The sequence below is a fragment of the Anastrepha ludens genome, chromosome 2, assembly GCF_028408465.1.
Source record: "Anastrepha ludens isolate Willacy chromosome 2, idAnaLude1.1, whole genome shotgun sequence".
Classification (NCBI taxonomy): Eukaryota; Metazoa; Arthropoda; class Insecta; order Diptera; family Tephritidae; genus Anastrepha; species Anastrepha ludens.
Genome location: NC_071498.1, coordinates 111,107,915 through 111,126,140, shown reverse-complemented (window position 1 = coordinate 111,126,140; position 18,226 = coordinate 111,107,915). Strand labels below are relative to the sequence as shown.

General features: G+C 37.1%; 1 protein-coding gene across 1 annotated transcript in view; it reads right to left on the bottom strand.

Annotated features, from left to right (window-relative positions):
- LOC128855098 (homeobox protein slou) overlaps window positions 1-16,381 on the bottom strand; it is a 58,930-nt gene extending 42,549 nt beyond the window's left edge. Inside the window, exons 1-2 of the mRNA XM_054089725.1 lie at window positions 14,131-16,381; window positions 7,330-7,582 (exon numbers count right to left, since the gene is read on the bottom strand). Of these exons, the coding sequence (XP_053945700.1) occupies window positions 7,330-7,582; window positions 14,131-15,687 (1,810 nt within the window). The 5' untranslated portion in view covers window positions 15,688-16,381. The remainder of the gene's footprint in view (window positions 1-7,329; window positions 7,583-14,130) is intronic.
- Between the last annotated feature and the right edge of the window lie 1,845 nt (window positions 16,382-18,226).

The following is an 18,226-nucleotide window of genomic DNA, read 5'->3' as shown; positions in this document are numbered from 1 at the left end:
AGTGTTTTCCATTCATAAATAATTTGTGTTTTGCTTTCTTTTTAATACTCCAATACCAGAGTAATCTAAAATCGTCAAAACATGAAACAAATTTCCAATTAAAATATCAATCAAACAAAAACTCACTAGAGCATGACTGAGTCACATGAGATGAGGTGGGCAGATTTTGCAAATTCAATATGAGTGCATACATATACACACACAGCCATACGTTTATGCTTGTGTGTATTAAGGTGTTTCATTCTTTATGTAGGAAAAAAACGTAGAAGAGATACATATTGCTTTTTTAATATATTTTTATTAAACAAGCTTGGCTCAAGGCAGGACCTTTAAAAATCGATTTTTTTAAATAACTTATCTTGGAAAATTTGAATGTTTCAAAATGTTTGGGATAAAAAAAAAAGATTACAAAAAGTCAAATGATCATAAAACTAGAGTTTTTGAGGGACTGTTAAATGTTTTCCTAAGAAAATAGCGCGGAAAATGTTATTTGATTTTTTTTAAATCAGCGGAAACGTTCAAAATAAAGAAGTTTTAAAGGTATTTTAAACACTGTTAAAGGTTTGTAGAACAATAAAATTATACTAAAAATAAAAAATTTTATATATTTATAAAAAAAATATATGGAAATAAATACTTTCGAAAAACACAGAGACAAAAGCAGGGAGAGTTGGGCTCGTGGTCAATTAACAAAGAACTAAATATTAGGTGTTGTCTAGAAGCATTGAGAGAAGAAGGCCGCAAAACATAGTACTAAGTCAATCCACTTTTGAAGGTGTAATTAAAGTATGCAAACGACAATCGCGCTAGAGAGTGTATTCAGGTCCGAATAATTACTGTAAATAAAACATACATAAAACATAGGCCATATGCACCTATTTTAATCGAAGATATTATTAAGGACTTGCAAGCTGAGTACATGAAAACAATAGTGAGACCCATTAGAGCCTTTGAGAGAAAGATACGCAAGAGGATATATGAGCCCAGGCTAAAAGAGAGAGGTGATTATATAATACAAAACAACGAGAAGTTACTCCAATTTATGCACGGCGAGGAAATTGTCAAATGCATCAAAATCCTAAGGCACAGGTGGATTGGACATATTCTAAGAATAGAAGACACGCGTGCTCAAAAACTAATAATGCATAGACGACTCATGGAATACATAGAAGAAGATTTATGAACGCTGGAAATAACTAACTAAAAAAATTTGGGGAGGAACATTGTAGAGAAGCCTAAAACCCAGACCGGGTTGTAAAGCTAAATGACAATGATGCTGATGATGATATCGAAGAGAAAGAAGGTGGCGCAAAATTAATACCCAATATAGTTTTTAAATGACTTTTTTTATTAATTTAAAAAAAAAAAAAAAAACATGATTTTGAGTCATTGATTTGTACACTGCAGTTGTCTAGGCCACAAGTGTCAAATATGTCTGACGTACGTTGCCATTTGCTAAAATTATAAATCTTCCAAAAAGGTATTCGTCTAAACGTTTGAATTAACGAATCGCATATATTTGTGTGTTTACGCGCGCTGTACAAATTTTGCCTATCAGCTGGCCTAGGGGTATTCACATCGAGCTTCCTTACTTGGCTGTTTTACGCGCACTTTGTTTTTGTACATCCAACAAAAGCGCCTAAGCGTGAAATAAAGAAGTGTCGCTGCTTCAAGTTACGTAAATTGATCGGTAATTGACAAAATAATAATCAGCTGTTCGATAATTAGCCTCTGATGGTCAGGCACGCAGTTTAAGGGGGGAGCCTGGTTTATAAGGTAAAAAAAATCAATTTTTTCCGCCGTTTTAAGCGATTCCTAATATATTTCAGAATATTCACACAAAGTTAAAGAGCCTAATTCTCAATATTTCCGTAGATACAAAGCCCAAGGTAGGCTAGCGTTAGGTAGTTACGCTGTGACCGGACAGCTATAGTACAAACGTTATCTTCTTTTCTCGACTTTTCATTTTTATGATTTTTTTGAATTGGCGTACATGAATGAAAAAAAAACTAATGAACCTTTTGAAATGAATCATATCTTGTTCCCTTCAGTATTAAATTCTCTTATATTTGAACTAACAAAATATAATAGATAAAAAAAATTTTTCAAGATTTTTATACCAAAGTGAAGTGAATTTTTTTTTTTATAGAAAGACATTTTTTTCTTTAAAACCTCCAAAAAGTTGAAATTTTGGAATTTATCTCAGTTTTCTTAGTTCATCTAGAATAAAAAATCATGATAATTAGAAATCCATTTGAATTTTTTGCTTTAGATAATAATTACGAGCTGTATCTTGTACGCCAGTTGGAAGCTCCAGCGTTGCAGAGCTCTACTAATTTCTATGTTAAACATTTTTTTCAACTTATTTTAACCAGTACAACAATTTTTTATACTTTTTATATGTTCATTAAAAGATAGAAAAAACTTTGCAGTGCTAAATTAATTTTTTCCTTAAAAAACAAAAATCGCAAAGAGATGCAATTTTTAGACCTCATAAACCAGGCTCCCCCCTTAAGTTTAAAATATGAAAAAGTGAAGGAAAAAAGTAAATAACTATGCACTTTTTGTAGTAAAAATTGTGAAGAATTGTCTTGTTAAGTGAATTAGACTTCTTGTCTTGTCAGGTGAATTTTATTAATTCAATAATATAATTGCCAGGTTCAAAATTATTTGTCTTCAATTAAAGTAACTTGTTCGATGCGCTTTTTATTAATTGATTAATCATTTTTGCTTCTCGCCTTATTTCGACATTTTAAGATTTTTTTTAATTATATTTGCATACAATGATATCACTACAATGTGGCGCAAAATTAATCACCCTATCGACACACGGCCGCCGTAGCCGAATAGGTTGGTGCGTGACTACCACTCCGTGCACGAATCACCAAACTCTATTAGCGATCCCCCTCGGTAGGCAATGGCAAACCTCCGAGTGTATTTCTACCATGAAAAAACTCTTCATGAAAAATATCTGGCGTTCGGAGTGGGTTTAAAATTTTATTTCTATGGAAAAATTAAAAAAATCTCAAATTTAATATATTAGTTGGAAAATCCGTAAACATTTGACACGCATACACCTTAATACTCGTACCTATATGTGCAGTTAGGTGGGCAAGCATCTGAGTATATGCATGCACATACATATGTAATACAAATTTTAATTTATCAGTAAAACGAAAATTTTTAGTACACTTACATTTGTCTAAAAAATTGTTTTCAAAAAGGTGAGTGCGCAAAAATATGTAACTCTTTCACAGAAAAATTTCAAATATGGAAGCAAATTTTGCAACGTAATACTTGTATATATCCATATGTATATATGCAAAATTAAAAGTAAGCTGTGAAGTACTCATTCGTATAGTTGATACGTAACTGTGAGCAGAATCTGAATGCATAGGCAAATCTAAACAAGCCATAAACCAACAATCTCTTTCACAAACATAGTCAATACACCAGCAACTCAATACAGGAGTACATTTCATTCATGGACGTTGCATAAAAACAAAGGTGTGGAAAACGCTTCCAAAAAAAAAAAACCAAAAAAAGGCAAACATTCTTGCAACATTAAAAGAGAATCAAAACAAAAACAACAGCCAAAGTCAAATAAAAAAATACCCTGGAGACGAGGCCCCATTGATGTTGGAAACGAATTCTTTCTATGGCTCAGCAGAAAAAAAAAAATGATAACTAAAATTTGCTACAAATAAAATGCATTGACGACTGCTGGCTAGAGATGAGAATACCTCTAGAGATATTTTATTTCACTTTTCTACATTCTTACCACTCTTTGATTTAGAAATACGATTTGATTAAAATCTGAATTGAGTTTTTTACTTGCCCTCCATTTTGGAATACGATTTTGTGATTTTAATGATAACTGACATACATACACATTTACACATAGGCACACTTTAATTGTTTTTCATTTCATAATTTCATCATACATAGGGAAAATATTTACATATAGGCACACTTTAATTGCTTTTCATTTCATAATTTCATCATATATAGGGAAAATATATTCGCTACCCAGAAGTCTTATTTGCCTACATACTGCACATATAAACACGACTAAAATGTCATATATAACAAAAGCAATGGAAGTACTTAAACCCAACCAAAATGCCCAAAAAATGATATCCCATGCTTTATAAAAAAACTTGTAATAGTTTTTGCGGGGGCTCTGGAACCCCCAAAAGTAAGAAAACGACGGAATAAAACTAATATTAGTTGCAACACTTTTTCTGTACTTAGTTGGTTCTACTTGATAAATACATAATAACAATTTTCAAGCGTCGAATTTTACAAGTCTAAGTGAACTGAACGGCGGCCGCCGTAGCCGAATGGGTTGGTGCGTGATTACCATTCGGAATTCACAGAGAGAACGCAGGTTCGAATCTCGGTGAAACACCAAAATTAAGAAAAACATTTTTCTAATAACGGTCGCACCTCCGCAGGCAATGGCAAACCTCCGAGCGTATTTCTGTCATGAAAAAGCTCCTCATGGAAATATCTGCCGTTCGGAATCGGCTTGAAACTGTAGGTCCTTCTATTTGTGGAACAACATCAACACGCGCACCACAAATAGGAGGAGGAGCTCGACCAAACACCCAAAAAGGGTGTACGCGCCAATTAAATAATAAAAATATATATAAATGAACTGAAGTAATTGAAACGAACCAAAAGTTATCCAAATCAAATTAGAACTCTGTTTTTTTCTTAAATTCTCGTTTTTTCCTAAGCCATTCCTGTATTGCGACAAATCAAACAGAACAAAAAACATTCAAATCAATACGGGCCTTCTAATTTTTTTATTTTTATTTTTATGTGTACATATTTATACCTACTTATGTATGTATTATATTGTATATACGAAAAAAGATGTGAAACATTTACATCAAATCATCATCATTTTCCACTCAATAAACAGATTCACTCATAAAAGGGTTTTCTAGAGATTTTAATAGCGATATAGTTTCAATGGGGAGGGAGTTAGGCCTTGCCTAGTTGCAATGAAAAATGACGGGTTTGACGATTTTAAATAACTATTGGAGACATCTTTATTGGTAATTATTTATATTACAGCCAACTTTAGCTCAATTTTGCATCAACTGGTTGAGGCAAGGCCCGCACTGGAGTCAATTTGACCTAAGGAATATCTCACAATTCGTTGGGCTTTCTATATTTTAGTGGCCCGCGTTGGGGACGAGGGATATAATTATTTTATTAAATTGGCAGCATCTTTTTATGCTGTTCTTCTAAACCCAATTTCAGCACCAGGCGTAAACTCTTCAGCGTTCTCTGTGGTAAGAAACTCCTGAAGTTTTCTTTTTTAACGTTTGGGTGCCACTCCACAAAATTCTTTACTGGTCGATGTTATTGCTCTTGCCACACTCGTTGCTGGCAACAAGCTGATAAACGGCTTTAGAAGTCGCAACTGGGTCTCAGGCCATGTTTTTTGTGCAGCAAGAAACCTTTGTAGACAGTTTCCTCTTTTTGTTTTTGGTTTTACGATAATTGGAACAATTTTTTTATTATAATCTGGAAGATAATTTCATGGAATTTATTTTTTGAATATGATATTTGGTATATGGCCGCCGCTACGAGTTTCATTGTCCCTTCCGTCAGTCCCGTTTTTGACAATTTTTCCCGTTGCACGAGAGTCGGTTCTACATTACCGGAACGACCCGGACTTATATTCGGCCAAGGACTGTTCCTCCAGCAGAATTTCTCGTATATGTATAGGGAATATTTATACTGCTACAATAACAACAACTACTACTTTTCGAATAAATCTGAATAATAAATCTAAATGAGCCCGATCAGCAAATATGCGTCACGTTAAACGATTCGTGATGGTTTGCCAAACCTTTGATCTCAACACAGTTTGCCATTCTCTGCTGCCAAACCACAGTTATCGATATCGATAGTTCTCATGCAGCTAAAAAACACCCGATATGTGTATAGGAAAATAAAAATAAAATTATTTAAGTTCGCCACATGAGGTTAAGTTTTTGAATCTCTATTTAAAAAAAAATATACGTCTACTAATTACTTTGTAAGTAACTAACATGCCTTTCAAAATTCAAATTGAGATGACACAACACAGCACAAAATAAATTGATTTTTAATGAATTTAGAGAAAGCACTAAGACCTAGGCGAGAAAAAAAATGTTGGTGAATGGAAACAAGTCGTCGTTTGACGTTAATGTTCCTATAATCTGCGTTGCCAGTAACAAATTTGTAATGACGTGGGGTGATATAAGAAAAGCCGAAATACCAAGCTTTTACATGGGTACCTACCTAATACTTTTATGAATATCCTAGGAAGTTTTCCAAGATTTGCAAAATCCCACACAGATTCAGGCTGCCGGGGTGTCATTATCACACTATCTGGTAAAAATTCTTTTAAAACAGTTTTTTTTATTTAAATCTATGTTGCTTGTCAATGAGAATGTCGTTGCTGCAGCTGATCCATTGCAAAGCCATAGAGGTCGAATTTGGATGAAAAATAATGTTATAATATATTTTGCATAGTGGCAGTTTGGTAGAAATTTGTGTCCTTTTCGGACTATCTTTGATCTAAAACTCCACTTAATTTCACAGCGAGAATTATGTATTATTATCGTAATTTATTAAAATTTGTTATTTATTAAAATTAAAGATACCAACTTATATAGTTTCAGCAGAAAGTCGTGCGGATTTTTTTTGTTTTCTACTGTGGATTTTGCGTTAAAAAGAACAAGATTTGGAGTAGCTCCGGTTGGGAAAGAGTACGTGACACGCGTCCTGCAGAAAAACATTTCCAGCTGTGTGTCAAAGAGTCATATGAAGAGTTGCAGAGATAGAGGAATGGCGTATATTGAAAGTGATAATAAGTAAATATGGAAATAATGAACCAAGTTTGGTGTTCATGATCTCAGTTGCCCACTTTGGAGCTGAAGTTCAACCTGGTCAGACCTTAAGAATAAAAAATATTCGGCGAGCCACTCGAGTGAAAGATCGACACATAGACGTAAAGAAATTGGTAAACAGAACCCGCTACAGTAGGATTCACTGCAATACCATACATAAATACCAAGGCAGATTATACAGGCGGTAGCTGTACTTAACAATTTATTTCAATACTCCACTTTTTGGAAGGCAATTCAGTAACTAGAAATGTGCACATTGAAGAGTAATGAAAAAAATCGACACATCACTCATTCGTTGAAACTAGTTCATCTTGGTTTTTGGGATACTTTTAACCTTTTTGTTTTCTTTCGGATGCTTTTCCAACTTCTTTCTGTTTTTCTTGAATAAACATTAACATTTACATGTTAAACTCACCCGACATATCTTCACTGTGCTCGTCGTCATGCATTTCATCATCTCGATCGGCATTACTGCTGCTTGAGCCCCAACCACGACCGCCATAATGTCCGGATGGACCATTTCGGCCAGTGAATTTGTTTGGGTCCAAGATGTTCTCCACTGAAAACGCTAACCGCTTTGTGGCTTCCTTTTCCGTTGACGCATTCGTCGCCGACGATGTTGTTGAAGCAGAGGTTGGCACCGATCTCGTCAGATCAACAGGGCAAGCCTAAGAGGATGAAAGAAATGAAATTGAAATTAGAAACCTCATCTGAATATTAAAATAAGTTCCTTATTTTGTTTTCGCAAGATATTCATTTACTCTAGTGTTAAATGGGCTTTAAGTACTTAGTGAAAAGTGCAAAACCAAAGTAAACGCATTCAACTGTACGCAATTGTGGTGGAAATTTAAACAATTAACCATTTAACGCTTTCAAAACTCAGTTCGGCACAGAGTTGTATCAGAAAGCTTTTGGTAAATAAACCCACTGAAAGCTTTCACCTGACACTCTTCTGTGAAGAGACTCAAGATTCAAGATTTCAATTTTAATTAAAAATTATCAAGAGGAAAATCAAAATTGTATACATATCTGTTCGATGAAGTGATGCAGAAACGCATCGAGAAGTGGATAATGTTATTTTTTTAGAAACCTGAAACATACACAAAATATTAAAAAAAGCTTGGTTATTATTCTGAGACTCCTAATTATCGATTGGAACCAGATACCCATGTTTTACTCAATTGTTCGGTCAAAAGTGGTCGGTATGGTCAACGCATGATATTTGGCTAACGGTGAGAGAAGTTGCAAGAACATTCATAATCACATTCATGAATATTTGGATATCAATAAGAAGTCGTCCGATAACTTCAAAGCAGGGTTGGGTGCACTTTTTACAATGCTTCGTAATTTTCAGGCGCTTATTGGGCCATCCTCGTATTTCGCCACATGCGGTTCTTTGGATGTGAAGCTGCGTCTCTTTAGTACCATGCACAATTACTATTTATTTTATTACAAAAAAAATTATTTTAAAATCGCTTTTAATCGGGTAACGAGGATTAGTTACCGATTCTACCTCTCAGCCACTTGTAACTGACTGTAAACAATTCTTAAACGAAATGGAGACTCAGGTATTCCTTATTCACAATAAAGTGCGATGGCTTTCCAAAGCTAAGGTATTGAAACGTTGAAGGCATTAATCACCCTGAATTAGAGAACGACAAATGGTTGCAAAAATGTTAATATACTTTATGGTGAATATCAAAGCGAAATTAAATTAGCTGAATCTAAAACTGCAAGAAAAGGCGAATCAAGCCTATGTTTTGGTAGAAGAATTGGTTTATTTTGAAGAAAAATTAATTGTCTTTCAGAAGGTGTTTAGAGCAGTAAATGAAACTATTACACAGTTATAAAAAAAAATAAAGTTCAATTTGCTGAAAGATTTGAGCAACATTTGGAATTGATACTGCATCTCTAGGGATGCAGTTGATCGATTTAAAAAGTAAAGCTTTGTGCAGTGGAAAATTTACAGAGTAAAAAAGCAAGGTGGAAGAGTTGGAGGTCCAGTTATGTATGTACGTGCATACGCAACAAAAGTGGACAGCTTTAAAGAAATGCAACGTTTGGGGCACGAATATTCGACGCATGGATTAGTCTTCCAGATTGCTGCAGTGAGGTGAAGAAGTTGGCATTAGACTTAACTATCTTCTTCTTCTCTTGCATGAATATAATTGAAAGTAATGTAAGAAGCCAACAAACAAATGAAAATTTAGAGTCGGGTTTGAAACTTAAAACAACAAATGATGAGCCAAATTTATCCAAACTTTCTAAAACCATGCAAAGTCAATGCACCCATTGAATTGTGGTTCGACAAGGTGCTTCACGGTGACCCAAAAATGTTTTACAAACCGTCTCTGCCAAATTTTCACTGTTCTTATAGTGAATTTTAATAATTTCAATAGATTGTTTAAGCGCGTGTGGTTCCATTTTTATTAATGGCGAAGCTTCTACTTGTCAAGTATCAAAAAATGACAGCTTCAAAAGTGACAACCTACCGAAATAGCGGGCTATTCAAATTAACACCTCTTTTTGGAAAACCCTTTATTAGATTTTAAAAAAAGAATTATTGACTATAAAGAAAGCTTAATCATATTAAGAAGAAACCATTTTTGTCCTTATTTAGGAAAGATTTTATTCTTAAGCTGTACCATAAAAATTCTATTGAAATTTCTTAGCCTTAGGCTAACAATTTATTTATAATTTCACATGACGGGAAATATTGGTAAAAAGCCGCATAGTAAGTTTTGCATGAATTCTCTGTTAGAAATTTGGGTGAGCTTCCTCTCTAAAAAGTAATTTGTGCGACTTGATGGTGTTCTGCAAACAAAGGGATCCAAAATTTTATGCCGCTTCCTGGATGGATCTTAAGAACACTTTTCCATGTAGGAACTGCACCAGGAAGTTTAGCAATTTCTATAGTGACCGCTGATGCTTATTAGAAAATATTTATCTATCATTGGATGTTTAATGTCCACAGTGGACATCGAACCCGCAACCAACTGAATGCTTGTCAGATAAGCCTGTATAAATGGCTCTCTATTTTTACAGAACGAACTTTTAATAGATAGTTATTCTGTAAAATTGCTTAATTTGATATACTCTTCCAACATTAATGACATTTTTAGTGGTATAATTTGTACTGCTGTCGGAAAATTAGTTTCAAACAAAGAGCTTCGAATCACCTTCGTGCTAAACTTGGTCGCAGTTTTATCGAAACGCACCAATTGATTCAAGAATCAGTGGTGCAAACGCCTTGGATGATGCAAGGTCAGGTCATCCAGAGAGTGGATTGTTAACAGAAATCTACGAAAAACTGCATGATATCATTAAAAATAATAAGAAAAACCAGTCGATGGCTCATTAGACCGGGTCGGTTACCCGTATTAGTATTAGTATTAGCGCTGTATTTAAAGCTGCATAGAAGGCCAAACGCTACAACGATCAGTTTTCGATTTCATGTAAATACGTAGCTTAAAATATGTAAAAATAATGAAAAACTGAATTCTGTACGTTTTTACGGGCTCCTTTCAGCAGTTTCTTCCACTAAACAGCTGACTTCTCTTTACATTACATTGCTCACAGTAGAGGACTAGGCTATTTTATCACTAAAAGTGGCCAGTCCAGTTTTCAATTTGATAAAAATCTTGATTATTTGTAAACTTTTAGTAGAATACAATTGCGTTCTTACTTTATTTAAATAAGCATATATGTGTGTATGTATTTGAGGCTTTCAGAAAATATCATAAGGTTTCAAACGCATCGCATATGGCGTGGAAATTAAAAGCACGGCAAGTTTTTTTAAAGCCGAAAAGGAATACGTTTTCGCGAAATACACCGTAAATTTTGTAATTTTAGTTTAGATACATAAAATAATATAAGTATGTATCGGGTATTTTTTCAGCTGCATGAGAACTATCGATAACGATAAGTATGTTTTGACCGCTGAGAGTGGCAAACTGTGTTGACATTTCTGTTCAGTAAGTTTTGGCAAATCATCATGAATCGTTTAGCACCAGAACAACGCTTCCAAATTATGGAAATTTACTTTGAAAAACGATAAAAAAAATTGAAATGAGGAAGGAGCTGACATTGCGGTGAATAGCAAGCGCTATTGAAAAATGCTGACTGAATTTTTGTTTCCAAAATATAATCAACTAAAATCGTCTACATTTGGCTCCAGCAAGATGGTGCAAATTGCCATACAGCGCGCTTAACAATCGATGTATTACAATATTCAAGTCCCCATTGACGCCATATGGCCAGATTTATACAAAAAAGTAGTCAAAAATTGGACTGATCGCATGCACTATGTAACTCGCAGTCGAGACGGACATATGGCGGATATCATATTTAGAAACTTAATGCCATGAAATTATCTACAAGATTATTATTCCTTGTATTTCTGTATTGTATTATCATTTTAAGTTCTCAAGCTTTTAAAAAACACCCGATATATGGTAAATGTTGGAAGTTTTGTAATTTTTTGTTTATGAATTTCACAAAACGTTTTCACAGCAAGTTTTTAATAAATTTTAAAGTGGAGATTTATTAAATAAAAATATTATATGCGGACACGACTTCGGTGCACAAATGGCATACGGCTTTTGAAAATCGAATAAAAATAACTAAATTATAATAAAAAAACCATTTTGGCAGTTTTTAAAAGTACTAAAAAAATTTACTTTTTATGGTGCTGAGCCTCTCTCACAAGCTCAACCATCTAACCATAGTGAAATTATTGACTTTGGTGTGATATTTGACTCTAGATTCTATTTTCAAATACATTCAAGCTACTCCATGGCAAAGTCATATTCTGTGCTTACTTTTATTCGACGATTTTGGTTCAGTCTTTGTTGGTCCATGTGCTCTAAAGCTGTTATCGAATTTTTTTGACAGATGACGTGTGACTATTGTCAAACTAAATACACAATTTTAAGTGCCCTATTTAGGCGGAAAAGCAACCCGAAGCCATTCAAAAACAGCCATCTATTGAAAACAACAGTTTGGTGCGGCCTATGGGCTTCAAAGACCAGGTTGGCGCCAATGTAACAGTGTGTGATTAACGCTATTGCGCCAAGATAAACGACTTTTTGATGCCCGAAATTGATGCCCGTGATTTTCACTGCATTTTGTTTCAAGAAGACGGCGCTACTTGCCATACAGCCTGTGAAACAATGGATTTACTGCGTCGTCGTTTTGGTGAGCACTTTATCTCTGGTCTTGGACCAGTGGATTTGCTAGCAAGATCGTATATATTACACCTTTGGACTTTTATTTGTGGTGGTATGTAAAGTCTAAATGCTTTGGGGATAAACCAGATTCGATTGAGGCATTGGAAGCCAACATTACTAGAGTTATTCACGAGATACTGACCGGAGTCTTCCAGCGAGTCGAGAGTCATTCAAAATTGGGGGTTACAGATGGCCGAATTACGGCGCAGTTCCGGCCAACATTTCAAAGATATTATGTTTAAAAAATATTAATAAAAGATTTTCATAGAGAGCCCCAAGACCATATTAAGCTTGTCATATTAGTAGGCTTGAACGTATTCAGAAAGTCTTTGTCCATTATGTTTTGCTTTCTTTGCATTTGACTGATCCAATTCTGATCTATAAAACTCGGTGCTTGCTCATTCATCTAAAATCACGAGATTGTGGATGGACTATTGACTTCCTCACACCCGTTTTTGATTTGATAAGTCAGGTGATTGATTCTCCGATTTCTAGAATTTTGTGATAAATTAATTCGCTTTCAAATCATATTGCCATAGATTTTTTTGCCACAAAGTCATAATTGAATTGAAGTTGAATTGAATTGAATTTGAAGAGGTCGAGCCAAGGAGCACCAGGAGATTTGGTGGCTCCTAAAACACTCAGGCTAAAAAGCCCATTGTATTTAAAGCTCTGGAAAGTTACTAACTGATATGTTTAACTAGGTTCTAAGTTTTCTCGAATATGTTTCTCTGTAAACTGTAAAAAATGCTACATTTTCTTCATTAGAATGAAATAAATAAAGTGTAAGTTTAAGTTGATTGGTTTTTTAGCATTAATCTGCTTTTCACATGCTGTAAGAAATATTGCATTTCTAGATTATTCATAAAAAAATAGTACAGAGTTGGACTTTTGTTCGAGCCAGTCGAGGATCCGTCCAGCTAGTGCAGCTGTCTCTTTATATTCGTATACAAATTTAACAATAAATGAAAATAATAACAATAATAATAACAATAATAATAATAATAATAATAATAGTAATAAATCTTCACAAACGATCATCGAAATGGAAGCGGTAGTTCTTCAAGTAACTCTGTGTCGCATTTTGCCTGAACCGTCAGTCAGGTTTTCACAAAGTTTTTAGAAGGTTTATGCCTCACAAGCTAAAATGCGACAAACATCTAGCGAATTAAATACTGTAAGGTCATCATTCCATGTGCGCGTAGGAACTCAAACTTTCTGAAAACACTCGTTACTTCCATTTGGATTTGGATCGTTACTTCGGTTTGGTGTTTTGGATATGAGTCTGAATTGAGGTCAGCAGAGGAAAGTAATGCTAAAGCCGTGTAGAGAAGTAAGATTGAATATTATATTCATTTACTCTTAGGGAATTTTGTATAAGAACTTATTCTGGTCCCTTTTGTATTTCATAGGTCAGGAGTGGGGCATGAATTTTGCTGCTTCATTCACCGCCTTTACTACTGCATTACTTCACTTGCCAAAACTACGCTCGAGATGAAAGAACAGTACCACGAATCGATTGAAGCCGTTCAGACCGCTGTTACCACCATCATAAATAGCACGCGTGAAAGGACACATAGCACATTTGGTAATCGAAGCAAAATCCGAATGTGTCTAACAAATAAAAACTATTCATGACAAAATATCCATTGGTAGTTTTTAGTTGTAGTAAAAAGTTCACTTTTTGTGGAATATTATATATGTACATAAATACGACTTTCAAATTTAACATTTTTTCTTGTTCATTAATACGACATTCCCGATAATTTAAAAATAAATGTAGTGAATTATTTCTTGAAATGATATAAGGGACTCCTAGAAAAACTGTGCGCCCAAAACTGCATTGGCGGTTGCAACAAAAAAGTATTTTCTCATAAAGCCAGATGCTTTCCTCGCATCGATTACATCGTACAAAAATACGAAATCACTTCGACTTGCTGTTTTATTTAGATTACACAAACTCCATTCGAGTATCTCACAAAACTCACCGTTGGCGTGTCGTGTGATCCATCGTTGCTGTCCTCATCGTTGCCATCCACATTTAATTCCTCGCTGGTATCACTTCTCGCATAATTTGCCGCCGCAATTTGGCGTGAAGTAGCCGCAGCTGCTGCTGCTGCCGCCGCCAACCCACCCAACTGTATTCGAAATCCATAATCACTAAGGTCCGGACGCTGGTTCGATGATGGTAAACACAAGCCGGTTGCTGCAGCAGCCATAGAGGCAGCAGCAGCGGCGGAGGAGGTGCTCGACGCAGTTACAGCTGAGCCCAATGTCACGGTAGAACGAGCGGCCACAGCCTGTGCGGCGACCAACTTAATCCTTTCCAGATCCATATCATGTGGCGCCGTAAGTGTTGACGAGGGACTGCAGCTGGCCAATTGGGTGGCATGTGGAAGGGTATGAGGAGCGCTGAGTAACATTGATGAGGGTGGCGTTGACAGTAGATGCTGTTGTTGGGGCGAAAATGCGACATTGGCATTAGGTGCAGAGGAGGATGACGAGGAAGTAAAAGACGAGTGTGCGGAATGTTGTTGCTGGTGCTGGTGTTGATGCTGATGTTGTGGTTGCACTGGTGACAGCAGTTGTGGCGTTGTTTGCGGCTGTTCGGAATGCGGTTGAAATGGTGACGTGGGTGGCGAAAGTGGTGAACTAGCGGGTGATGGGAGACGTTGATGCGAATTTACAGATTGTGTTGGTGGCGGCGGCAAACCAGCCATTGTGGACAACGGTGGACGCAGCGTATGAAAGTCTGCTAATGGATGGTGGGAATGCGAATGATTAGTAGGCTGTTGCGGATGAAGATGATGATGCGGATGTTGATGGAGATTATGATGATGTTGATGTTGAGCGGCTGCGGCCGCAAGGAACTGTGGATTTTGTAAGAGATGTGGATGTTGTTGCAGCAGTGCGGCATGCGGGTGGGGCAAAGGCTCGGGCCGCGGCAGCTGGCAAGTGGTGTCATTGAATTCGAGTAGATTTTGATGGGGCGGGCTGGAAAAAGTGGCTGGTGGTGAAAGCGAGTGACCATTGTCGCTATTGCTGCTATTACTGCTATTGCCGTGCCTGTTGGTAGAGATACCATTAGCATTGTTGTTGCTAACACTGTTGCTGTTGTTGTTGTTGCACTTTATCGCATCCTCCTGTTCAGCTGAGCCGCTGGCAGCTGCCGTTGGACTGAGGTGATTCACCACTTTCAGCTCTGTCATCTGCTTAAGACGTTCGAGAGAAAAGCGCAGGCTATCGCCATTGGAGTGAGGCGACTTTCCGGCGGCAGTTAGTGTACCGCTATTGTTGCCGGTAGCAGCAGCGGTCGCAGCTGCTATAGATTGTTGGCTTATAATGAATTTCGGTATCTTTGGTGTTAGCGAAGCGCTAGACGTTGTGGATGTGGGCGTGGCAGCACCGTCGGCATTACTGCACGCCACCTCCGGTGAGGTGTTCGATTTGGGTGAATCGGGATTCGAGTTGGGACTTAGCTGACCGCCGACGGCATTCGCTGGCAAAACATTGGCGCTTTTCGGTGGCGACTGGAGCATCACCATTTTGCCGGAGAGATTCGGAAACACTTTAAACACACTAAGTTATTAAATATTCTTTGGTTTTAATTTTTCTTTAATATTCCAGTTTAGTTTTTCAATACTTGTCCACTTATTAGTCACGTAACACAAGACGTCGCGACCCGTGCGGCTACTCAGTTCTTTTTCACTATGCTGGAGTACAGATGCTCATTGACTTCGCGGCTATACCTTACACTACGCGTTCACTTGTTGTAATGGCGCTCGTTAGCGCTGAGCAAATACTTTTATTCGCTGCAACCGACACTGGACCACTGTACGATGTGACAGGAGACAACGGTCAGCGGTACGCGTACATCGAATGCAGACACGGAAGTATTTAGCGATTTATGAGCGACGACCGATCGACCTTTGCCTTCCGTCCGCTTGACAGCGTTTAAGTACTTGTAACTCTGATGGCAGCCAATGGACTGTTACTGATTTCGCGTTGCCGCCGTATACGCAGTGCGTAAGTACGAGGAGGGGTGGTGGACGCAGCTGACTTGCTCTGAGTCAGCCATTTGCTACGCACCCCACTCGCACACCAATGCGCATTCACACTCACTCGACGTCGCCGTCGGATAAACAGTACCGCATAGAACAAACGTAACGCGATATATGCAAGGGGTTGCAGGCGCTCTGGTGGTCTAAAAGTTGTGTCAGCCGGCTATACTGTCACTCGGTTTTGTTGTGCGACGTTAATCCAATTGAGTTACACAGTAGCCGACTATCTGGCTAACCATCGGTCTGCGACAAATGAACTGCTACTGAGTGGATGCTGAGCGGTACTGCGACACGCAGCCAGGCGCTCATCGGCGCTAATGTCTGACAACAGTGGTGGTGGTTGGGTCGCCCGTGACTGCGGTGGTGATTCTTGCCACATGTGCACGCCCAATTGAGACACATCTGTTGCCGAGCGCTCGCATTGTTACTGAGTGAGATTTTGAGTGGATTTTCTTAGGCAAATGCAGGAAGTGGCTCCGCCCCCTTTCGGCTAATGAGAATGAGCTAACTTTTTTACATTCTTTTTTATGCATTATTTTCATGTATAATTTTACGAGTGCGAGCATATACATCCTTGTACATGTGTGTGTGTGTGTGCGTGTGTGGATGTGCTCACTGTTAGCCGCCATATGCGGCATCTTTTGACACACCATAACTACGTTCGGTACTTAAGTTTAAAGGATCAGTATCACAATCTAATGATTTAATTTGTTTTCCCCTCGTTAGCAAATGTAATGGTGTGTTCCGAGGCGACTTTTCATTTTTCGTATGCACTGCCTCGCACACCATTCCGCCCGGTAGAGACGGTCCACGTCACATAAAAAATTGACTTCACTCCCTCAGTCGCCCCTACACCACCCACAAAGTTTAGTCTATGCGAGATATAGAGAGTCTATGAACATTTTTGTAGGGGAGTCGCCACATATGAGTGCCTATCGCCCTTCTCCCCTACTCCCTGTCGTTTAGTTGTTGCCTCGTCGCAATTCCTGCCCATTCGACTCGACCTCCCCGCGCCGCAGGTTTAGTCTGCCTCGCCAATTGAGGGATGTGAGTAATTGTCAAATTATTTAGCGAAAAATTTGTTTGTTTAAACGCTTGGTTGCACGGCAAATGGATTTCTGGGTTTTGTTTTAAAGCATTTGCCGAGTTGGCTCCGATTTTGTGCTTCGTTTTTCTTTTTGTTACTGTTGTTGTTCGTTTTTGTAAGTCTTTAGTTCGTTTTCATTGACTTGTTTTTAGCTACGCATACAAAGTTGGCCAACAGATGCACAGGCATGCGTGTGTGCGTGGTGTGTTATGAGTGTGCGTGTGTGTATCCCGTTGTCTACTTATGCTATTGTATTCTGCTCTTAATATTTTTATTTTATGTTGCTTCGTCGTGGTACGTTAAATAGGTGGCTGGGTTGGCTGGTTGGCTGACTGGCGGACGGTCTTTCAGTTTTTGATGCTTGAATGCGAGTTTCTTTGTAGTGTTGCCAATTTCCGTTGAACGTAATTTAATTGCCAAATAGCTACATAAATGTCTCATATACAAATGTACAAACGCATACACGCACGTTTGCTCATATGTTAATTGGGTAACGTTTGCGACGCCTAATTAATTAAAATTCACCATGCATTACCATGTAAATTCTCTTACAATTACACAAAAACACATACACATGTACTTGTGTACACACATACACAGCCACATAGATCTGCATGCATCAAGTCTTGTATAATTAAGGGGGTTGACATGGCATCAAGTCATGTAAGATTTCAACGATTCGCCTCATTTTTTCAGTTCATGGCTGCTTAATACTAAATGTTAGGATATTCGTGTATCTTTTAGCTTTGCATTTGAATTTTGAGATTTTAGATAAACTCTAAGTTTTAAAATATACCATTAACATTGAAATAGAAAAAAAAACTCAAGAAAATTTAAGATTTATAACACAATAAATCAAAAAATTAAGTGAATAAAAAAAAATTGGAAATTTTACGATTTATAATACATCAAAAGATTAAATGAAAATTTGTAGTT